This window comes from Chaetodon trifascialis, chromosome 20, assembly GCF_039877785.1.
Source record: "Chaetodon trifascialis isolate fChaTrf1 chromosome 20, fChaTrf1.hap1, whole genome shotgun sequence".
Lineage (NCBI taxonomy): Eukaryota > Metazoa > Chordata > Actinopteri > Chaetodontiformes > Chaetodontidae > Chaetodon > Chaetodon trifascialis.
In genome coordinates, this window is record NC_092075.1 from 1,709,649 (window position 1) to 1,734,156 (window position 24,508).

The following is a 24,508-nucleotide window of genomic DNA, read 5'->3' on the forward strand; positions in this document are numbered from 1 at the left end:
ACCACCAGCTACTCACTGTGCATCACGTCAGCTGTGCAGTGACTAAAAACTCGGTCAGATTGTCTTTCTGTGAATATAATACGGGATTACTTTGATGCTCGTCCAGCTCTTTGAAACTTACTTTTGCAGAAGACGTATTCATTCCCAGAGAGTCTCCGCAGCCCGTCCTGAAAAACATAAAATAAGAGTCACTGAAAGCTTCAGCTCCGTTTACTCTGGAACATTTATTCTGCAGAACACAGATCCTCATTAACGAGAACACTTTTTATTTACCGTCAGTGAATCCCATGAAAGCACAACACGTCTGTTCTCCGCAGCTCTCGACCTTACGCACATTTATTTCATCTGAAGACGTAAATCTTAAAAAATAGCTAATAACCAAAACCATAAAAGCTCAGTAAGTGTGTGTGTGTGTGTGTGTGTGTGTGTGTGTGTGTTCAAGGTGCTGGGTAAAGCTCTGAGGCTGTGATTCACTCGCAGGTTTTGGTGTTTTTGTGGGAATACGCTGATAAAAACGCAGGACTCGGTGCACCAAAGTCTCCCTGCTGGACGTTTCTGCAGCTGATGGACGAACATCTGCGTGCAGTGACTCACCTCACAGCTGATCTCATTCAACAAATCAGAAAGTCAGAGCTAAACAAAGGCTCTGCTGGCGCTCTGATTGGCACCATCGATTCGATCTGGAAGCCAGAAGTTTCTTGGCTCAACAGGAATGCATGTCCACTTTCAGACACATGAGGTAAGAGCGGCTCTTTCTCCTCTCCTTATAAAGAGCCTCCAGCCTGTAACGTAAACCATCGACGAGTCTGAAAGCAGAAACCTCGGCTGCACTTACACTCATGAGTCCCCCAACCAGGTCGTTGGTGTGGGGGTCGTCCTCTTTGGAGGCGAGCTGAGGGGAGTAGAGCTCGGTGGTCCTCAGGATCTCCAGCACGCGATCCAGAGCCTCGGCCACCGTCACCGGGCTGCTCTCCTGGGCGGCGTTGATGATGTTTATTACCTGAGGGAGAGGAAGAAGAAAAGTCCCCATTCTGCCTCAAACAGATGCTGCACACAAGCCCCCGCACAAAGAGCCCTCTGCGAGCCCGCCGCAACAGAGCGCTCCTTTCTTTGTGCGTGTGTCATGGAGACGTCCATGTGATGCTGGACAAACCTCGTCTGAGGCAAAAACAGCTAAAAAAAGCCGCTCCTCAGACACACGAGCATCACAGGACCTGCAGCGCACAATGTCACATACTGTTCGACGTATATCACCAAAGCCTCATCCGGCCTACAGCTTCCTGTTCCTCTGAGCGCCGCCACACACGGCAGGTGGCGGGGTCACGCAGAATCCACAGCTCGAGACCACGCTCACATTAAAAGTGATGTTTGCTAATAAGAACATCAGCTGTGAATGGCAGGACAATGAAGCCAAAGATAAACGGTCACAAACAAGGAGAAAAGCAATAAAATGGGGGAAAAATGAGCAAAAGTCTCAAAGAGCCCACAGTTCCTTAACAGCAGCACAGCCTCGTTAAAAACCATCTTTATCATCATGGAAGCTCCAGTTTGAAGCATTAAGAGACTCAGAACCAGAAATAAATCTCAGTCATCAGTCGAGCACGTTAAATTAAAGCTGTGCTGATTTAGCTTCACAGAGTTCACAGAAACAATCAGACGTTTATTTACAGCAACTCCTTATTTTCTATCGTCTGTCAAAGTGAAATAATCAGTTTCACCCAAAATTCACATTTTAACTGAAATGCTTCAAAGCAGCTGGAGTTTGAACGGACAGATGTTTAGATGTTTGTCTGAGGTGAAACAAGCTGCTGACGAGCCACAAAAGAGCTTCATCTACCATGAAAATCCAACATCCAGCAGCTTTCTGAACCAAAAAGCAAATCCTCAGTCCAGCTGTGACCTCTGTGACATCAGTTTTTACACGCATGTTCGTGAGCTTTGCTAACTTTTTTCAACAAAGCTGAAAATCTAATCTTATTCCAGTGTTAGATTAGTCAAATCTGTCATATCAGCATGAGTTTTCATACATTTTGAAGAGGTTTTCAAGTGACAGTGATGAATTAATAATAATGATCAAACAGGCAAGTTTGTGTTAGTTGAGCGTTAACACTGTTAAGAAATATTTCCTTTTCTTGTGTTTGAACAGTCAGTTTTACACCGAGTGACTTTACACACTCTGGTTTAAAGTCAGAGTTCATACCTTGGTGATGGGAGCCTCGATCGTCATGGAGTGAATCCTGGCCACGGAGGAATATCTCCGATTCTGCAAACTGGGAGCTGCAGTTCAGAAAACAAAGATTTCAGGTGTTACGGCGGTTCTGCTGATTGGCTGTCAGCCTGTGCAGTCTTCAACGCTGCAAACCCTCCAAAAACTGAATCAGAGCGGCTGAAACTGTGAGGCCTCGTCAGGAGGCTCGTGAAAGGGCGAAAGGATGAACAGAAGACACACAGAAGGACGAGAAGACAAAGTTTGGAAAGAAAGAAAGGCTGAAGGAGACAGAGCAGAGGAGGAACGTGAAGTCCTCCACGTCTCCTGAGCTCAGGCAGCCGCCATGACTGCTCCCGCCTTCACCTCGTCCTCCCCGCCGTTATCTCGGCCTCTCAGCGGAGCCGCGCTCGTCTCAAACACAGGCTCAAATTAAAGATAAGGCCTTCGCGGCTGCTCACCGTCACTGCTGCGAGAGCTGAGTGACCTGGCGTCAATGGAGTCTTTCCTGCGGTCACGGTGACGCAGAGAGTGGCTCTCTGTGGAGGGAAGTCAGTGGGTCAGAGTTCATCACACTGATGAGATCCCATTCAGACACAAAACACTTATTCTGTCTGCTGCTTGATTAAAAAGACTTTCACCAGTTTCACAAGCTCAAATTTGCTTATTTTGTATGAAAATCTTTTATTTTTCATTCGGTATGATTATTTTTTTACTTATTAACTCGAGAAACAGGTTAAAAAATCTTTAAATCTCATTATTAAACATTAATAAAGAGTCAATAAATTGTCTATAAACACACTTAATGTAGTCCAACACTGACAGAAAGACACTAAAGCTTTACACTTCTTAACCTCCACTGAAACATCAGCTAACAGCAGAACCGACATGCAGCTCTGTGACTCTCATGTGAAGTGATGAAGACTGCTGCAGAGGTCCGAAGAGGACGTTACCTGACTGAGAGTGTTCCCCGCCGCCTCGCTCCTCCTTGTTGAACCTGTGGACCTGACAGACACACAGAGAGCAGAGGCTGATTTTAAAGTCCAGGTCTGGACTCGGACCAAGAGCCGGCAGTCAGCCTAATTTCCCGCTCCTTGAACGCAGCACGCCGGCGGGTTTACTGCTGTTCTTTAGAGCCTTAACGTGACGTTCTTCATCTTTCCATCTCACCTCAACGCACAAACGTTTGCTTCTTTCACATTTCATTGTCTTTCCGTGTAAACTGTGAGCGTCACGTCTTCAGTGATTCCCTGAAAGCAGCACCTGTATCAGGTAAAGCTGCTTATGAATACACAGAAAGCAGCTGAACCAAGCAGACGCGGGAACTACGTCTGGCCGGGTGTCCGAGGGAGGGACGTCAGCGGGACGTTAAGCTGCTCGTTTCTCACAGAAACAAACTCTTTTCTGCCTCGTTGATAACGATGGTTAAAGCGTGACGACCTGACGCACAGCTCAGCGCGCTCAGGCGGTGCGAAACAGGCTTTTCACCGCGCTCACGTCATGAATGACCAATCAGGTTTTCAGCTGCACACAGAAAAGACGCACGTGGGAGAAAACAGCAGTATAATTCAGAGTACTAGAAATATAAGTGAAGTACAGACAAGCCGTTACAAGTACAAGTACACTTTGATTTAATACTTTTAAACTTCAGACGTCAGTAAGTTCTACTTCAATGCATTAAAAATGAATGTACTAATTCTGCAGTACTTTAAGCAGTATTTCAAAGTAAAGTGTACTAAATTACAAATATCAGTAAAAAAGTGCACTTATTTTCAAGTCCTCTGTAAAACACTGTTAGCATGCTCAGTTAAAGTGTACTTGAAGTATATTTCCAACGCACCGGTGATGTAATAATTGTACTGCAAGTGTGTTTTGAATACTCAAGAATCCTGATTTCCTCTTGTGTACTTCAGTACACTTCAAGTTTGGAAAAAGTTGTTCCTATTTAGCAACTGCTAACACTTGAAGTACACTCAAGTCCCGCACGTCTCTCCTCACAGAGCTAACTGTGCAGCCTGTTAGCACGACAGAAGGTCAAAGGCCTCGAATTCTGACCAGAAATACAAAAATGAAGCTTAATGAAGCAGCAGGATGTAAAACTTGTCGGTTCAGTGTGAACCTGTCTGCACACTGGTCCACGCTGATCCTCGCAGGTGACCGTGTGTCCAGAACATCCCGTTCGTCACACTGGGGTTATTGCAGATATGGATATGAAGAGCCTCTAATCCCGTTGCAGCAGATTTTCTCACTCGGTGACTCACCGCACCTTTACAGGCTGCTGACGGGGCATCGAAACATGCTGCACTTTTACTCATTTCCATGTACAAAAATCAGGAGAGAAGTCATTTTGATGAGCAGAAATGTTCCTCAGTTATGTTTCTCACTCGTCGGCGCGGCCCTGCTTTCCTCAGTCGCTCGCTCTCAGGTCTCCAGTGCGTCCCACACTGAGTAAATAGGATTAAGACGGCATAAACACTCCTAATGACATACAAGGTTGCCAGATTTAGCTGGCTGCATCTTAATGGGCTTCTTGGGTTGCAAAGCACAAACAGAAATCTAAAAAAACATCTTGTGAGTTAACTGGACTAAAGCTGGGAAACAGCTGAGATGATGATGGCCCTTAACTGAGAGGGAAGACAAACAGAAGTGACCCTGAACCTGCCGTGAGTCTGCAGCGCTGAGACAAATGCTGCTAACTAAACAACACAATGAAATGGAAACCGTGGGCCACAGCCAAGCGTCTGGGTGGGAAAGACGTGGAATAATGTGTGGTTTAAAGAGCTCCGAGGAAAATGGTCCAAGCAGGGCCACAGTATCAGATCGGCGGCATCCTGAGAGGACCTCTGAATGCCCAGCGACACCATTTTCTTTAAAAGCGTCATCAAATGCTGAACGTTTGTTTCTGCTTCGCCTCACTTCTGTTCTGTAATCTGAGGTGAAAGCGGATTAAAAAAAACACCCTGATAAAACCACTCAGTCTGACGCTGCACAACCCCGGTCGCGGAGATGCCTTCTGCGGTTTGGAGAATGGGATCAGCCGCTGCCATGTCTAAGGATTCCCAATCCCGACGAGCGGGAGCGAATGCCTTGTGGCTCTGCGGGCGCATGCCAGCGGCTGACTCACCTCATGCACACATGATGAAAGAGAGCAGCGAGCTAAAGCTGGTCTCCCTGCAGCTTTGCCCGGGGTATAAATAGCCCTGGCGCCTGGCTGCTGGCCCTCCCGGGCCTTAGCGGGGGATCCTGGTGCTTAGCCGTAGCTTAGCATAGCATGACGTTATTGGCCTGGAACCCAGCTGAGAGCAGCGACACACCTGCTATGGAGGAAGCGTCCGCGCTGCCAAGCAGGGCTGGAAGTCTGCGAGGCTACATGCCCCACTGAAGTCTCTCAATCTGCCGCTTCAGCCTGCGGTTCATTAAAGGTGTTTATGTAAAACTACCTGCCAGCAGAGTTCAGACTCACTCATTCCTCCCCCAGGCCTGACCGAGCCGGGCCGGGCTGCAGCATTCGGGTTTAGAAATCTCTTCACACATTCAATTTGTAGCAGGAACTTCTTCTCCAAGCAGCTGCTCGCGGGCTTGAAAGCAAAGGATTTCTCATTTTGAGTCTGCAAACGAGCATTTTGGGCAGATTCAGGTTTCAGAGTGTTGCTCATGTGCGTGCACGGTCCAGGTTTGGCTTTTTCCAGCTTTGATAAGAGTGCAGCTCGATGGCCTTTTCATCATTACCAAAGAGAAACCTTCAGGTAGATCACGGCTGGACTCACCTGGTTGTTGTTGTCAACGTGAGGTCTCTTGATGGACACAAAATGTCGAATCTTCCTGTTGGAGGCGATTTAAGAGTCAGTCAGTACTTTCTCATTTCCTGTGCGGTGACGACTTTCGGGCTGACGGATCTCATCTTACCCTCCTTGGCCGATGACAGGCGTTATCTTCACCTGCTGCTGAATGCTGTCGCCTGACTTCTTCCTGGCGTAGTAGATTCCCTGCCATTCCTTCAGAGAAAGCAGACAGTCAGGTGACACACAGACGGGAAGACGGACGGATGGATGGACAGACGGACGTGGGACTCACCTTTCCTTTCTTGATGCAGGTGTTGATGGTGTCCAGCAGGTCAGCTCTGTTCTTGTCGCTCTTGGGGAGTTCGGTCAGTTCTTTCCCGATCAGCTCCCCCTTGTGGTAGCCCATCATCCGCTCAAACGCTGGGTTCACGTACTGGGACAAAACCAGGAAGACGTTAAAGTCCAGTGACATTCTGTGTTGCTGGTCCTCACCCTGCAGGAAGGCGTTGCTCATGCTGCTCTGTATGCAGGTACGGCAGGTGTGTGTGCATCATGGCTACCTGTATGATGTGGTCCTCGCTGGTGATCTCCACGGCCTCCTGACAGTGTTCCAAAGCAGTGAAGACGGAGTTACAAGCCCTGCGGACGGAGGAAGCCGCACCAGCTCAGGACCAGTAAAAACACAGCGTGTGCATGTGTGTGTGTGTGTGTGTGTGCGTGGCTGTACCTGAGTTTGAACTGGCAGCGCACCTCTCCGTGTTCAATCTGTATGAGCTCATTGTAGCAGGCTGACACGCTGCTGTTCTCCACAAACCTCTGGAGGCCAAACGAGGTTACGCGGCGTTCGAAGGAGAAGAGAGACGAGCGGAAACTGAATGAGTCAGGATTCACTCGGTAGTGACTTGTTTTCAAGCCTCCTACGTCATTTTGACACATCGGACGCCACCGGCAGAAACCGCCTCCATAAAAACTGGAGACATGCTGCTATTTCAGCGTCTCAAGCCCTTCAGAAGGCCAGTAAAACACAGCAGAGACGAAGATAACACATTCAGTCTGTCATAAACACACAGTTAGAAGCTGAGGCGAGCTGCTGGACATACCCTGCTGAAGCCAGCACAGAGGAGAGGGAGGACAGACGGCTCGTCCTGGTCAGCCGGCCTGCACAGAGAACCACCACCATCATCATCATCATCATCATCATCATCATCATCATCATCATCATCATCATCAGAAACATGCCTGAAAACACATTTTCTCTCAGCTTCCTGCCATTGTTTCCACATTAAAAGCCTGCCTATAAATGCAAGGCTGCAGGACTTTTATTGTGGAGGAAGTCTTGCCTTTTATTGTGGAGGAAGTTTCCCTCACGTTTAACTTGACATCAGACAGCAGTGACATGATTGATGCTGCGCTGAAAGAATCTCTGAGGTTTTATGTGTCGAACTAAACCAAACTCTGTTTTGCTTTTTAACTTCAGTCGCTGAAACTGTTACAGATGATTCGGAGCCAAGTTTTCAGGAACTTTAAGGCCCACAAAACAAAGAGGGTATTAAAATCAGCACAAGTCAATCTTACTTTTGTGGCACGACGGCGAGAATAACGGCGTTCTCGGAGGGCTTGGTGGCGCGGATCAACCTGGAAATAAAGAAAAGAAAGGGATTAACAGCCAGCGGGAGTCAGCGGGAGTTCATTCCATTCACAGAGAGCTCATGAGGACGGCTTGGACTCAGGTACAGCACAAACATGTGGGAGCACGGAGGGTGATGTCACGGCCACAAAAGCTGAAACACACCATCTGCTCCAGAGGTTCGGCCACAAAGCCACGCGGCTGGCAGGACGTACGGGACAGCGGTCCGGGGGCGGAGGAGGACAGCGGACAGTGATGGAGATGATGGCAGAGATCCTGGTGGGGGCTGAGGGACGGGAGGAGGGGGGAGCCAGGAGAAAACAGTGCTGAGGAAAGGAGCAACGGCCAAACTGTGGTGACCAGGAGACAGGAGAGACGAATGGATGTGTCCCTTTGCTTTGGGAAATAACGAAGCACTTCTAATAAATCACTCCACAAAATATACGGCGGTGGCTTTTAGAGGAGCTTTGGACGGGTTAGCGCGGTATCTAACAATAACCACAGGCCGAAAGTCTGCAGAAACACACACAGAAACACACACAGAAGGAGCCCTGGATCCCAGTCCCAGCGATGATGCCTTGAAGGTATTCGCACAGGCGTAAAGGCGAGCATGGGACACTCACTGAGCGCGACGGGAATCCCCTTTCAAACGCCCTGAACACAAGCTCTTTGTTCCACATCCAGCTCTTATTGGCTATGTGAAACATGCAGAGATTGGTTAAAGTCAAAGGGCAGTACACGATATTCGTTTCGTTAGTGAGGAAGGAATCTGACATTGAAATCCACAGATTGGACATTTTCTCAGCAGGACGGCTGGAAATGTCTCCTGTGTGAAGCTTTGAATGTCCACCCGAGACAGAAAGTAACAGGGGACACACTCAGGACAGACCAGCGTGGACACCTGGCAGAGAGCTGTGTGAGACAGGGGTTTTCTGCTGTGGAAAAATGGACAAAAAGGGAAAAAAGCCCCTCTTTTTTAACATCCTGCATGCGTACTTCACTCTCGATCCCCCCGGGCCACCGTCCAGCTTTCAACAAACAAACAAACTCACAGTCTGTGGTTCAGGCTCACTCAGTGCCACTCTGTTCCAGTCCAGAAGCCTCTCGTGAATTGTGACATCCAGTACGCCCTGCTGCTTCTCTCTGGGGTCAAACACTGGACTGAGAAACTGAGCCGACAGGCCCAGAGCGCAGCTTCAGGCTGGAGATGCCTGCAGTGCCTCCGTTGAACACCAGATGGCGCCAACAAGCCCTCCACCACAGTGTGAACTCTGGCCGCTCTGGTAGATGACTGGTTTTAGGTGAAAGTCTCACATAAGTGAAGGATTGCATGACCTTTATTATAGAAACTGAGCGACTCTCGGCAGATGAAGCCCTTTGCATGTAGGCCTGAACACAGACACAGGAAGAAAGACTGACTGAAGGAATGATGAGACGCTTGACAGTTTGGGAAGCTTATTCACTTTCAGGCTGAGAGTTAGAGGAAAAACACTACTCAAAGTACGGAGAACATGACGCAGCTGCTTAGCTTAGCTTAGCATTAGAATGGAAACAGGGGAAGGGCTCGTGTGGTCTGTCCAGAGGAAACAAAACCTTCCTTCCACCACCTCAAACTACCAGAGTTTGTTCAATTCGGAGTAAAAATGACAAACTGTGCTTTTACTGTGACTGTGATTATTTCTTATTGAGCCTTAAAGGTGCTGGAAGGTGGACTTCGTTACCTTCAGGCCGAGCCAGGTCAGCTGTTTCCCCCCGTTTCCATCTTTGTGCTAAGCTAAGCTAACCGGCTGCAGCCTCAGACAGTATTCACATACAGACAGTGTGGAATCAGACACGCAGCTAAGGCTCACCGGCACACAGCTTCAGGCTCAAAGTAGCGCGAGTGGCGTCCATCAATGACTATAATCTCGTGGTGCTTGTCCAGGAAACACTCCACGGCCGACTCGGGCGTCCGTGCGATGTTACACCTGAACCCGGCGCGGTCGCAGGCCCACCAGAAGGCATCGCTCTGGCTGTCCTCCTTGGCGAACACCAGCAGGACCTGCGGAGACGGGAAGGAATGGACGCCTGGGTGAGACCGTGCTGCTGCTGCGGTGATAATTATAGAATATCTGTGTTAGTGGGTCTGCAGCACATTTACTGCTCAGACAGGAAGCAGACAGTTACTGACATTTATGGGCCTGAATAAGAACCGCTGTTACTGCTGAGCTTCATGTACATCTGTGATTAAACACAGCTCAGTGCCAAAGCCCTGCTCAGAGATGTTTAACTCATTAACACACGCCCCCCTTTGGAGGGTGGGCTAGTTTTGCTCATGGCAGTGAAGCTGGACACAACATTTATCACACTGCTGGGCTGTCAGAGAGCTTTGAAGAAGCACCACGGTAGGAAGTAATGTGTAACTTCTGTTGATGGTATTGAGATATATCAGGTGTATCAAAGGTTCAGATTTATGGTCATGAACATAAACAAAGTCTAAGCACATGTCTCCAACACGCTGACTGACAGAGAAATCAAAACCAGAGAAGAATAAGAGCTGGTGGTGATCAAGAACGTCCGGGTTATGAACAAAGTGCTGCGCTGTGACACCAGAATCCAGAGTTCCCGTCTCACTGTGGTTTGTGGACTTCTTCTCTATTAAAACAGATCTTTCCCTAAATGAACCAGGTGAACACGAGCGCAGCAAAGACGGCCTGTCGCTGCAGAAAACAGATGAAACACAGTCAGTAAACAGTGAAGTTAATATTTCACTTCCTCCCGCAGATAAAAGTAATTCCAGCTTCTTCTCGACGTCATCAGCAGAAGCTCTCGAGCTGCGTTTACATTGTTCTAAACATAGAAAACACGTCATGGCAGGATTGGCCCTTCGTGGTTCGCATCATTTGTGGATTTCCTCCCACAGCGTCATGACACACACAGCTCAGAGGATTCACTATGATCTGTCCATAACGGCGTGCTGATCCTCGGCTTCTGATTGGCCGACAACCTGTGCAGGCGCCTCTGTGCCTCGTGCTCGTGCTGGGATGGACTCCAGCTCCCTCCATGATAAAAACTCAGAGGAAAGAATGGATGAAGCAGCAGGACTGAGCAGGCCGCAGCGTGGACGCGTCAAAACGTCTTCTCCTCATCAAGCTGTTTCACACCAACAGACATGGACTCATGTTTTTGATCCCACGCTGCGCTTTGACCGTGAACGCACCGGCACCTTTGGTACAGCGCGAGGAGACGCAGCACGCATGCGGCGGACACACACATGTTCCCAGACACATGTGCACACACACGCAGCTGGTCTGCGGCCAGAAGCAACAGAGCTCAGCTCTGCCTCGCAGCGGCATCACCTCCCGACTCCCACCGAGGACAACAAAGGATGGAGTGACCGGGGGGGGGGGGGGGGGGGGGGGGGGGGGGGGGGGCAGAGAGGGAGAGGGAGGAGGTGAGTGGGTGTGATTGAAGAGGAGAGCCTCCCCACACGTCCTGTGCACAACCCCGACAAAGCCAGGAACCCTGGGAAGCTGAATAAAACCACAATCAATCATCAATAATCAGCAGCTTCATGTGTTCATCTCCTTCACCCTTCATGTGTTCACAAAGTGGTGAACTCGCTCCATCCTCCACGAACGACTGATTCAGACCCAATCATGATCCTCTCACCTGTCACCAATCAGCCTGTTTACCTGTGGAACGATCCAAACAGGTGTTTCTGGAGCGTTCCACATCTTCCAGTCTGTGAAACGTGTCGCTGCATCAGATTCACGATAAGCAGATATTTACAGAAATCAGTGAAGCTGATGAGGAAGAACATTAAATCTACTGAATTTGAGCTGTTCTCAGGTCAGTTTATGTCAGAGAGGATCAGCAGGTGATCACATTCTGTTCGATTTATGCTTTATGCAGCGTCCAATCAGGGTTTTATTTTTAAAACGAGGAAAGAGAGTTGGTCAAAGTGACACCTGAACGCAGCGCTGCTCAGCTGGACACAGGACGGACAGAAAATATGGAGGTGAGAGCGGCAGGAGAAGGAGATGGGAGAAATGAGCTCGTACTGGTGAGAGGCTGTGAAAGGTCCACAGTCTTTGATCTGGACCTGCTTTGTGTAACCATGGTGCTAACATGTGAAATTCCACACGCACAGGACCCGGCCGACCCTGGGAGGACGCCCGCCGGCTGCACGGATCTCTGACCTGCCACCCAAATATGTCACCAGCCCTCGCAGGAGGCGCCGTGGGTCTTAAAAGCCCGCACACGGCTGCGCTCCATCACGCCAACATCACATCTGCCTTCGACGCTCGTCCCTGAACGCAACTCGCTGCCTGCATGTTCACACACTTACACCATCTCAATGTTGACATACGTGTGTTTAAGCACACAAAGCCCGCAGTCACTCTCTGGCTTCGTGGTTTGGATGAAAACACGTCCAGTCAGCGTTCAGCGGGCGCACGGTTTTATCTCCGACCGCTGCCGCCAGCTGACTCACATCTTCAGAGTTCAGAGGTTAATCCGCCATGTTTGCACAACCGGGCCAGATGCCGTCCAACGCTGGGAGATTCCCAAACACAGAGAGGTGTCACTGGGCTAACTGGCTTTGAGCACTTGATCTGTGTGGGAGCACAACACAGTCTGAGCCAATCAGGCTGTTTTCATGGGAGGGCCACAGATCCAGAGTCAGTTTTTAAGACTCTTTACAGGCTAAATGTAAAGGCTGGACGTCATCTTCACCGTGCAATGTGTGGCGAAAATGTCTTAAACATGTGAATTTTGATAATTAAAGAACCCACCTTCCTTTGAGTTTTGGAAAACTGTGATGAGCATTTTCTGGAGATCAGCAGAAAATAATCACAAGATCAGTCAGTAACGAAAATGGCTACAAACATATAGGATACTGATCGAGCTGTTAACCCTTCAACATCCAGCCTGAGTCCAAACAAACCCTTTCAGTGATTTTGGATGATTGATTTCGGTTTTATGACGCTGTCGACAAGCAGAGCGCTTTGAAGGAAGCTTCCAGCTGTTTCCTCTGCCGTGCTTCGTCTCTGGAGGAGTTTTATGACGCCATGTTCTTTCACAAAATGACCACAATAACGCAAGTCTGGAGGCTGCAGCCACTCTTTATTTTTAGCATCGTTCCATCTGCAGATTATCTTCTCACTTCATTTCTTGGTTTGTTCAATCATCAATGCAAAAAACCCTGAAAACGTTCAGCAGATCTTCATGTCAGGATCTGGACATTTATGGTGTTTGTGCCGACAAATGTTCTGCCCGTTGATTTACTGTTGATCTACTCACTGATTGAGTTTAATTAAACGTTCATGTAACTTTTCTGAGCGCTGGCAGTCAGTGAAAGTTCTTCATATCTCATCCTGATGCACAGTATTTACAGTGTGACCTTACTTTAAAGTCAAACTATGATCTTTTCCAAACTAAACAGGCAGTTTTGGTGCCTGAACTTAAACAAAAGTGTGTCTGTTTCTCCACGTCAACCGCGTGTTTATTATTGTTCTCAGGGAGCTTTATTTTGAAAGTCATTTTACACTTATTATTGCTACCTTGACCGCGCAGCCCTGCACGTTGGAAAATGACACTCAGTGCCTTAAAAAGTGACGCCAAGGGGTCCCGACCTGGTCCTGGTCCTGGTCCTGGTCCTGGTCTTGACCATGATAGTGCAGCGTCACATGAGGAATCTAAAAACATACGTGTTACTTCACCCTCGCTGAGTGAAACACAGGACTCATGAATCATCAGATGAGCTGAAGGAGGAGGCATCTGGAGAGGCTGAAACTCTCCAGGGCTGCGAGGCGGTAACAGTAAATGTCAAGGAAAACTCACTGTATATAACTCTCTCCTGCAGAGATTTTATCCCTCGCTCCTCATCTCTCTGTTCCCGAGGAAGGAGTCGAGGAGGATCCGGCAGAGGGCTGGAGGTGCTGCTTTACCGGGCTGCTTCGGGAGAGCAGTTTAAGGGTTTTACGGGACGTGAGACAGGGTCTTAGGAGGCTTTTTAATAAAGCCCCTGGTGCCTCCACCTGCCTGCACGCTGCCACAGATTCCTGGTGCGATGTTATTTGGCATGGTGAACGAGGAGGAGGAGGAGGAGGAGGAGGGCGAAGGGATGGCGAACACGGCATGCCAGGCCTCTCACATCACTGCACTGGAGCAGGAACTGAGCTGAACCCAGAAACCCCTGGAGATCAGTCAAGCCAGCGCGGCTCAAACTGAAGCAAATGAAATCAAAGCAATAAACAAGCACCTAATAAAGCAGCTGATTCCTGCGGTGGAAGCTGCCAGAACAGAGGAATGCTCCGTGATACCTGCACCTCCAGCGGCTGTAACCTCCAGCAGCTCCGACTTTCTTTGTTACATAAGGATAAATCTCACCAGCACATGGCCTAATCCCCACGCAGAGGATGAGACAGACAATCCCTGACTCAGCTCCGACTAACCTTCAATATTCCCGAGTTCTCCACGAGGAAGATGAGATCTGAGCAGAAGTGACGCCACAGAGTACAGACGAGGTGTCTGCAGGCAGCTCGAGGTGGACTCTTCACATAAATGCAGCTTCTCAAAGCCGCGAATGAGCCGATGGAGGCACGCTGAGCAGACATAGGTCATCAGCGCAGTACGGATTGCAGTTTGGGGACGTATTAGCACAACCCTGCACTCTGTTAGAGATTCAATGTTTGAGCTCATCAGCTTCACTGATTCCTGTAAATATCTGCTCATTCTGAATCTGACGCAGCAACACGTTTCAAAGCTCGTAAGTTCAATTTTTCAAGAGGACATTTTGATCTGACTGATGTCTCCTTCAGCTTCAAGCAGCTGGACTCTGTCCTCCATCACTTCACCTGGAGTCACATCGTGAGGGACTCTCTCAGCGGTCAGTGTGAACTGAAAAGGTGTGACTCCAGCAGGTTAAACCCGTTTGATTGGTCGAAAGGCCACACGACGTGAAAAATTATGAAGCAATCCTTTAAAATTTCATCACTCGCTTCCGTAAACATTATCATACTACACTGTCCTCCAAAGCATGATGGGAAGTGGATCATATTTAGGTTAAAACAAAGAAAACATTTTCAACACACTTTAAGCCAAGTTACTACTCAGGAGTTGGGGCGACTGGTTTTCTTAGAAGAAAGATCATATTGCAGAAAATCCCAACGCGACCTGAACGCAGCACGGCTCCGGTTTATATAAACAGTTCTGTATAAACAGCCGGGGAGAGCTGCATTGATCAGATGTTAAGATCTGCTCTTCAGACAGATGCTGGAGATTCTGTGAGTTCAGACAGTAACAAACGCTCACAGAAAAAGAAAAAACTGTTAATGTAAGAACTGAAAAACAACCATCAGCGTAAAGATAATCAATCTTTTCAGTCTTCTTTCAAACGACAGGATTATTTTTCTGTATCGTATCACTGGAAGCTAAAGATTTTGGCCTTTTTGGGCTTCGGAGACATCGTTAGCTCTGCAAAGTTTTGATGGGCATTTCTTGATGTTTCAAAGACGAAACGATTGATTAACAATCAACTACAAAACAGACGTAAAGCAGCACGATCGTGTTCTTCTTACCTGAATGGGCTCTTGAGTCAGTCTCATCGGTCCTACACATTCTTCTGTGGCTGAAACCTGCAAACAGCAGATGAGACCGTGTGAACACAAACACAAACTGAGCTCGTGAACACAAACAAAGCAAAGCAAGCCGCGAACACTTCTTACCATTTTACCGTTGACGTCCAGCAGCATGTTGGCATATTGCTTTTTCTTGCACCACCTGCCTGCGTTGCACCACCCTAAGCCTTCTCTTACTTCCCTCTGTCAGCTTTAAAAGTCCATCGAGCAACAAGACAAACAAGTGTTTCCTCAGTAAAACATCAACAGGCTTCAAAGAGAAAACAAATATCTGCTTCTGTTCTGCAGATCCTGAGCTGGCGTCTGCGTCTGCGGCATTAGCAGCGCAGAGCCGACCTGTCCGCTGCAAACATCTTTAGAAGGTATTAGCAGCCAGGTTTAATCCCTCTGCAGGAGCATCACATTCAGTGCTGTCTATGTGCGCGCAGGCTTCTTAGCCCCATGCGTCATCCTGGTGTGAGTAAGCCACTCGGCTGCATGTGCATCCTTTCAGCATATGCATGCACACACATGCTTCCACCGCGCTCCAGTGACTCAGCGCTGCACCGTTTCATGCAGCCTCGCAGAGGAGTGAGGCCACATTCACTCTGATGGGAATTACCATCAGGTATCCAGTTATTTCTGTGCCGGTGAGTCACTGCTCCTCATTCTTTGTTCGAATCGGTGGTTTCTGTTCGTAAACACACACACTCATAACCCGCAGGAGAAGGTTCCAGATTAAGGCCTCATTCTACCTGAAGAAAAATATGTATGAGGCATCCACAAGAACGGAGAGGGAGGGGGGGTTTCAGGTAATCTACCAGAGGCACGAGGTTGTAATAATGCACGCCACGCACAACCTCCACTCAGCCGCGGCGTGACTAACGCGGCGAGGTGGACGAGGGCCGGTGACTCAACCACACATCAGCATTATTTGTCAGCGGTAATTAGACTTAAAGGTGGACAAACCGCGAGCCACAAGCAGCCTCAACGAGCCACTACGCACCGCCAGCGTCATCAAGAGCTTGTGGGCGCCACACTTGAAGAACGAGCCTAATTTTGGGTAACATGCATGAACAAACCTGCACGCACACACACAAAAACACACCTTGGTCTCACACACATTCATGTTTTTAGATTTAAAGAGCAAAGTGATGCAAAGTGGACGTCAAGAGTTTAGTTCATCTGCTGCATCAGGACTGTTTTCCTGTGGGTGCATGAAGTTTGTCTGTCATCAGTCATCAGATTCGGATTCAAATGCAGCCATGAAGGAATATTTAAGTCCTTTTCTTCAGTAAAAGCATGAATACAACACTGTGAAAATACTCTGATTGAAGTAAAAGTCCTGCATACAAAACCTCAAGTAAAAGCATCTGAGTGTGATGAGCCTGATGAAGTGCATCAGGGCGACACGTCGCTGCTGAAGCTCAGAGAGCAGCAGCCGTCAGGCAGCAGGTGAGAAGCCTGTTCGTGACGTTTGGACGCTGTCAAAGCAAATGAATCCGTCTGTTACTGTGGAGCAGCTGAAGAAAGTCATAACTTCATCACAGATGAAGGTTTTCATCCTAAAGTTGGGCTGATATTCATTCAAAGCCTGCAGAGGGAGGACAAAACCTGACGTATCCTGAACCACTCTGATCCAAAGCAGCTGTTTCTGCTCCAAACCTAACAAGGTTAACCACACGTTAGGAAGGCTCAGCAGGCGTTTGGAGGAACCTCGTGAGTCTATACGAGACACATAGGCAGAAAACACCGTCCATACTTGATGACCTGGAAATGAGGACGGGCCGGTGGACGTCACAGCCGAGAGCAGGAATCACTGACGTGCTGGCAGCCATCTTTCTGAGGTCGAACAGGTCAAAGGAAGGAGGTCAAACAAGTCTGAGACGACCTGAGGGAGCGAGGACGCTCTACAGAGGGACGGCTTCATGAGACAATGAGTAATTCTGTTGTACTTGAGAACGACGCAGCCAGATGTGAACCAGGACAGGAAGGAAGGCGGCAGAGACGGGAACAGCCGAGGAGTTAGAGGATGATGGAGGAAGCGGCAGGTGAAGCTGTCACAGTGCACCATCAGCTGACGACGTCTCCGCGGAAATACAGGAAGGGGAAACAGGTGGAGGAGGATGTAGGAGTACACAAATAAGAGCGTCTGAGAGTTAAGACGGATGGTGGAAGAAAGATGGATGCAAGTGGAGAAGAAGGAGAAAGGCTGAAAGCAAAGAGGCAAAGTCAGCATGAAGCTGGAGGAAAAGGTGGATGAGGAGAAGAAAGAAGGAAAGAGAGGAAAGAACTGAAGCAGAGGCTCTTTTCACTCAAACATCTGACAGCCTCAGCGTCTCAAAGGAGGATTTGTCTGCAAAAGTAAACTAAATATTGAATTAGACAGAGTCGTCTCAGAAAACTGAAGCATTTCTCGTGTTTTTGATGGTGTAAATGTGTGTTCATGTTAAAGCCACTGACAGCATCCTGCCTGGGAAACAGCTTTCAAACTACATTTCCAGTTTGCACGGCAGATTTACAAATGTTCTCAGCCCAGGATGAGACAAACCTGATGACATCACGATGACATAATCAGGGTTATTTTCTCAGACTTGACATCATACAGCTGTTCTGCTGCAGTGAACTGACCTTTATGTGTGAAATCGGTGGAGTTCCCCTTGTTAAATGTATAAACTACGCACTCGAGTTGGACGTTGTGTGTTTCCACTCTTCTGACGCTTGTTGCCTTTCACAGCAGACCCAGAAGAAGTGAGATCATGACTCTGCACTGAAGTACCAGCAACCACAGCGGAGGGAAGCTGGCCATTAGAAATGTGGGAGAAAGAGGAGGAAAAATGTCCCAATGTTCAGAAATGATGGAGACAGACACACAAAATCAAGACAACTCGTTCTGCTTTACGTCGGGGGACGATCACAGCCGAGTCTGGGCCATAACTATAGAGCCAGTCAGCTGTTGGCCACAGCCTGAGCTGTTTATTCCTCTATTTGTTCACATTTTGGCACCTTTACAGGTATACCAAATTAGCTCTTAGCCACCTCTGCGCCACGTGTACCCACAGATGTACAGACTACAACCACATTACTTTCATACTGACGAAAGCTAAAAACTTCATGACTGTAAGTCAAGTTCTGAAGTTACAGGAAGTGTCTTTTTCTGGGATTTCTAATCAGACTCAAGGACGTCGGACAGAAGCGAACACCACATGTGCATCACGCTGTGTGTCGCAGCCAAACTATCAGCCAATATCAAACGTCCCAGCATGCACCTGTCCCTTCCAGCTCTTCGCCTCACGTCCGTCCCTCTGCAGCCTCACAGTCAGAGACGTCTGACGTAGCGCTCCAGCTAATTGCTAACTTCGTGGAGCTCCTCTCGCTGTGCGCTGCCTCCCTCCTGGACTCACTTCAGCTCGTCTTTGTTTGCATGAAGCACTTTGTTACGCTGGCTTTGAAAGGTGCTGTATAAATAAACCCGTAATTACTTACACGGGCCCAGGTACATCATGTCATTGCATACAGTGCGCACACACTGTTATGATACAGATTAAACATGGCTCTCATTGCGGAGGCCCGCTCCGCCGTCTCACTGCACATTTAGCACAGCGGTTTACTCTTCAGAAAGCTCTGAACTTAACAAAGCCGCAGCATGTTTAATGTACTCTTTTGAAGGTGTTGTCACTGTTTACAATGATGTTGGATTATAAGGATGACAAGCTGGTTTACATTACAGCTGGAGAACAGAAAGGCTTGTTTACACTCACAGGCCGGCGTCCAATCATTCTGGGTAAGTGACAGAGAGGCTCCGTCTCTCATCCAGGCCGAGCTCGTGTGGGGCTCTTACTTTGAAACTGTTTAGAAACCAGAAATGAGGCAGTGAGTCGTTACTGTGGCCTTCAGGGCGTCTGATCCTGTGCATTATGTCACTCTGCTCTGTTTCCAGTGAAATGCCGTTTGATTTGTTTTGTGCATTAGCTGATAAAAACCGAGCACTCGGCTCGTCGTGTTGCATTACTCATCACGGTCAACAGCACGCCTCCGTGTTCGCGTGAAGCAGTCCTTGCAACAAGGCCTCGTCTTATCTGGCGAGCAGGTGGCCTTCTGTGCCGCCGGCGTGGACCTGAGGTCAGCCTCAGTCTGCACGCCGCTCCGGTTATCTTCCTTCAGACTTCTTTCCACAGGATGAAGTCGAGATAATCTCACACAGATCAAGTGATGTTTGGATGTGGGTTAAAACTGTCATGTGAGCGGGTTTCTCGCTGCAACCTTCAAATTTCATGCTCACTACAGATAATGACGCTCCTTCTGTAGATGAGGCCTCGTTCTGAGCCAGCAGAAACACTGCTCTTATCATGCACTACCTGCAAAGCTAACAGCATTCCCATCAGCCTCAGCTGCGTTTTTATGTGTCATCCTCATCAGCAAATGTTAGCATGCTAAGCTAAGATGGTAAACAGCAGCTAAATGTCATCTGTCATTGTGTCAGAAGCAGATTTCAGGTGAAATCCACCGCTGGGCAGACTTCAAACTCGTGCACATCAGCTGGACTGGACAGTCGAATTTGGCCAAAGCTGCTCGAGCTGCGGTGAGGAGGTGACCTGTTGATTCTGCTCCTGGAAAACAGAAAAGCCCTGCTGACAGAGACACTGTCCTCGCTCACATGTGACTCCTTCCTGCTAATCCTGGCCGACTCTCTTTCGACCAGGAAAGAGCAGAAATCCTGACTGTGCTCCGGTGACATAACACGCATGTAAACACACACCTACAGCGACGTCTTCGCGTGTAAACAGTCGTCCCAGTCCAACACTCAAAGTATTTTCCACTTCACAGCCCGGATGACGTCCCTGCTCTCGCACGCCCACCGGTCAGACAGCGTCCACCCCAAGAAGGTTAAATCTGAAAACGTCCCTTAAAAGCACACCGAGAAAACCTGAGTTTTTAAAAGTCGACCCGTTCAGCCGCTGCGCTCACGCTTGGATCTCTGTCAGAAAGTCGTTTTTAACAGCTGGTTCCAGCCTCTGCACCGGCACACCGGTTAAAGCACGAGAGGACGACTGCGGAGGACGTGGACGCTACAAGACACACATCAACAACATCAATAACGATGACCGACACAGCAGTGAACATGTGAACGTGAGGCCGCTCGCACGCTGAGTTCTGACAGCGAACACGACGGCTGGGCGATTCTGATTTTGCTGACTCAGCGTGTTGCTTCAACGCTTACGGCTCGCTCTGCATGCGTGATGCCACTGAGGTGCGTGAACGAGATGGACAATCAGGATCACTGCATGGACAGAGGACGGGACTCCTGTCCTGCTCTGGAGACATCGCGGAGGACACGGGTTGTGTGTGACCTGTGATGCAACAAGGACCAAAGATCAGGTCTAAGATCAGAGACCATCACGCTGGCCAGAACCGAGTCCTAGAAATCACATTTATACGACTAATCTGCAGTCACAATCACTGTGCTGACAGACGTAAGCGCTGCCTGGATGATGTTCAGAGTCAACGCCGTGAGGAGGAAAAGGATCCTGTGGCGTCTGAGAACCACAGAGCAGAAACAGCAGAAGAAGAGCTCTTTAGATCAGATTTTTATCCTGATTCTGCTGTTTTACCGAGATTTTAAGATTTCTTTGTTTGTTTTTTCACTGTCTTTATTTTCTTTTCCATCCTTTTCTTCTCCGTCTTATGTTTTCATGTCCACTCTCGATGTAAAGCGCTCACTTGGTGCTCGTGATTTCTTTCTTTCTTTCTTCCCATCATTATTTTTAACATCTGCTGGAGCTGCAGGAGGCGGTCGAGTGGACAAAGTGCAGGACTGTGACACCAGAGCTCAGGGTTCACGTCCAGGTAACAGCAGCACTTTGGTCCAGGTGAAGGAGAGCTCTGCATGAGAACAGACCATAATATTTCCCTGACATTAGCCGAACCGTCGGTGCCTGAACAGAAGAGGAAAGAGCTGCTGTACGTTTCTTATTTTAGTGGCAAACAAATGAAACACGCTGTCAGTATCAGGTTGTTAATGAGCAACATTTGCTCATCATCAGAGCGCATCAGCAGACCGTCGAGCAGGCCGGCGCTCTGTCACCGACCTGCGACCTGCGACCTGCGACCTGCGACCTGCGACCTGCGACCTGATCTCAGCTTCTGGAGGTTTATTTTCCGTAATTTGTCCTGCAAACTGTTTGTGTTCTCGTTCCACTTCTTTGCAAATAAGAGCAAATAAAGAAAAAGCCGATGAGGACACTTTGTGCGAAGCTTTAATCAGGTTTGAAAACTGAGTTCGCTGTGCTGTGAGATGTCACAGGATCTGTAAAATCGGAACTTTTGGAAGCGAGCGGCGATGCTGAGAACGCGCTTCTTCACGCTCTCGCTGTCTGCGTGAGAGGCCCTGGAGGGACGTCTGTACGGGCCCCGGGGTCAGCTCCCTCACATGCGACTGTTCACACTCCCGCCATACTGACCAGAGGGGTAAACAGATGACTTGTGTATACAAACATGCACATGCACACGCACGCACGCACACACACACACACACACACACACACACACACACACACACACACACACACACACACACACACACACACACACACACACACACACACACACACACACACACACAGACACACACACACACACACACACACACACACGAGAGTGTGATCAACAGCACGGCAGATTATCAGGGTCCTGCAGGGAAAGGCATGGTTTGAATAATAAATGGCATCATTGATCCTCGCTCAGTCGTCAGAGATGGATACTGAGGGAAGGAACAGCTGACAGACCGGCACGCACGCACGCACACACACACACACACACACTCTATCTGTGCAACGCTCAGTTAACGACACAAATCTATAAAAAGTATGAAATCGATGGATCTAAATATTATCAGAGTGCTGCAGTGTGTTCTGTGATTTAAGCTGCTGATGAGAAACTTCCTGTTCGAGCGACTAAATATTTTCATTCAATCCAACGACTCATATTGTGCCAATTTGCTTCCATATTAGGACCAGAGGAGGCGAGCGAAGGCCAAAAAATAACGAAATGTGAGAATTAAAGTGCATGAGAGCCTCTGCTCAGGCCAGGTTATATTAATTAGACATATTTTAATCAGCAAAAACAAAATAATGCCAAAAACCAAAAGTTCAGAAGTATCGTTCACCAAGAATCGTACAGAAAAAGGTTTGTGACCTTTTTCTGTTCAAGCACGAGTGTGTTCTTCTTCTGCACAAGCCTCGGCCTGAATGAGTTAATCTGTTCTGAGGGTCTGATGACATGATCATCTGCTACAGGACTTCTTAAGAAAACACAGCTCCATCCTCTGGGGCTCCATCACAGATATGAAGGAGTATCTGTTCACATGCTCCCTCATGACAAGACAAGTTTACGATCCTCGTAGCGAGGATGAGAACTGATGGTGAAGCCAGCCGCTCTGCGCCTCGCTCGCTCCTCATTGGCTCACTGATACTCTGATATTAAGATAATTACGTCTCGTGTGATTGATGACGAGTTGTTTTTCAGCTGTATTGCACAGCTTTAAAAGTCCCTGTCGTCTTTGCCCAGCGGTCATGTCACTTCATGACGGGCTGGATCTAAAGTGACAGCTGGGGGGCTTAATTCAGAGACCAGATCTGAAATCACACAAACATTTAATTCTGATCTTTGCTCACGACGGACAGCTAATTCTGTTTTCTTAATTACTGACACGTCTGTTTCATGGTTACAATCAGAGTTAAATTTCACATTTTCTGTTTTCACGTCACTTCGTGAGCTCTTATTTTCACTTTAACGGCAACAATAACTGATGTGTAAAGAAGCAGTGATGGACTGAGCCTCATCGTCTGCAGACAGCTGTGTTTACACTCTGACTGCTATCTGCACATCTACGCATGCATATGAAAAGGTCCAGAAATGTCTCGAAACTTGTCCAGTAAATGCTGGACGATGAGACGCGTGCAGGTCATTTGTTCGCTGATCACATTCATCACGTTGCAGCTGAAACCTGTTTTCTTAATCAAAAGTCACTTTAGATGTTGGGACAGCTGAAAAGATGCAAAACTAACTGAAATATTACATCAAAGTCTTCAGAGCTGAACTTTTTGGGCAATGGAGCACATGAACGTGGGAATGAGTCATTTAATCAGTGCAGCTACAGAATAAAACCAGACTTTTTCACGTGCGTCAAAGCGGTCATGAAGCCTCTTCATGAAGTTTAATTAATGAACACTGCACGGACGGATGAACTCGAGCTGTCAAACCACAGACGATCCTTCGACTTCTGCCACTTTCAGGTGACTTTGTGGTTTACGAACTGACCAATTACTGCGCGCGTCTGAGGAGGGAAACTGAGGAGGAAGGCTGGAAGTGTTGAAGCTGTTCTTTGACGCTTCACTACAACAAGCAGGATGCAAACACTGAACTGATCACTGAGCAGATTTTTAGAGGAAGAAATGGAAAAATCCTGCAGGAGAACTGCTGGATAAGCATCTGTGATGTTGTTGACAGGGAAATAATTCTGATCTGCGACTGACTGCAGAGCATTCTGCTGAATAAAGCACTGATTTTGTTGGCCTGTCTGTCATTAATGACATTCATCTCTGAAAACAGCGGATCAGCGCGGCAGCAGCAGATCAGGCAGCTCACAGGGGATGATGGTTGCAGGCAGGCAGGGCTGATGGAGCAGCTCAGTGACCTGTGGTCATTGTTAGGATCAAAGCTGCCCATCAGGAGGCTCGGGCCTCCTCTGGAGCCGAACCAACCAACCAGCAGGCCTCCCTCACGTGCGGTTTTCACTCACGACCCGCTGATGAGGAGGATGATGATGATTCGCCCCCCTGAAACGCGCCCCTGGGTACCGTACCTTGACGCTGGTGTGGCTGGTCTGCGTCTCGGCCTCGATGCGGATGTGTCCGCCGCTGTTCTCCTTGCGATCCCGGTACGAGTTGTTGCGCGAGTGCCGGTTCTGGTAGGTGATGACGGAGGGGATGGTCTCGGCCGCATCGGTCTTGATGAAGAGCCCGTGCAGCGTGGCCGCGGTGCCCTGAGAGATGGTGGTGGTCTGGTGGGGGGAGTTGGACTCGTCTGAGTCTCGGCAGTAGATCACCCCGCTCTGAGAGACGTGGATACTGGGAGCGCAGCCCATACCTCAGCGGCGCGCCTCCGGAGCCTGATCCCGGATAACGAACAGCGACACTTGGGTACCACCTTCCTGTCGTCCTCGGCCGCCCGCGCACAGGCTGCGGCTCTCCGGGCATCGGCTGCGGGCTCGAATCGCTCTCTCCTCCACACA

General features: G+C 48.6%; 1 protein-coding gene across 2 annotated transcripts in view; it reads right to left on the bottom strand.

The window, feature by feature from the left end:
• The window catches only part of pde8b (phosphodiesterase 8B), a 32,746-nt gene extending 8,238 nt beyond the window's left edge, over positions 1–24,508 (bottom strand). Inside the window, exons 1-15 of one of the 2 annotated variants that reach the window (XM_070988987.1) lie at positions 24,080–24,508; positions 15,178–15,234; positions 9,466–9,656; positions 7,564–7,623; positions 7,089–7,146; positions 6,716–6,804; positions 6,549–6,627; positions 6,281–6,421; positions 6,113–6,201; positions 5,974–6,028; positions 3,160–3,211; positions 2,668–2,745; positions 2,201–2,277; positions 836–1,000; positions 122–167 (exon numbers count right to left, since the gene is read on the bottom strand). In XM_070988987.1, coding sequence (XP_070845088.1) covers positions 122–167; positions 836–1,000; positions 2,201–2,277; positions 2,668–2,745; positions 3,160–3,211; positions 5,974–6,028; positions 6,113–6,201; positions 6,281–6,421; positions 6,549–6,627; positions 6,716–6,804; positions 7,089–7,146; positions 7,564–7,623; positions 9,466–9,656; positions 15,178–15,234; positions 24,080–24,361 — 1,519 coding nt within the window. In that variant the 5' untranslated portion in view covers positions 24,362–24,508. Of the gene's footprint in view, positions 1–121; positions 168–835; positions 1,001–2,200; positions 2,278–2,667; positions 2,746–3,159; positions 3,212–5,973; positions 6,029–6,112; positions 6,202–6,280; positions 6,422–6,548; positions 6,628–6,715; positions 6,805–7,088; positions 7,147–7,563; positions 7,624–9,465; positions 9,657–15,177; positions 15,235–15,324; positions 15,456–24,079 lie in introns of those variants that run through there. The other variant, XM_070988989.1, reaches the window with a different exon arrangement.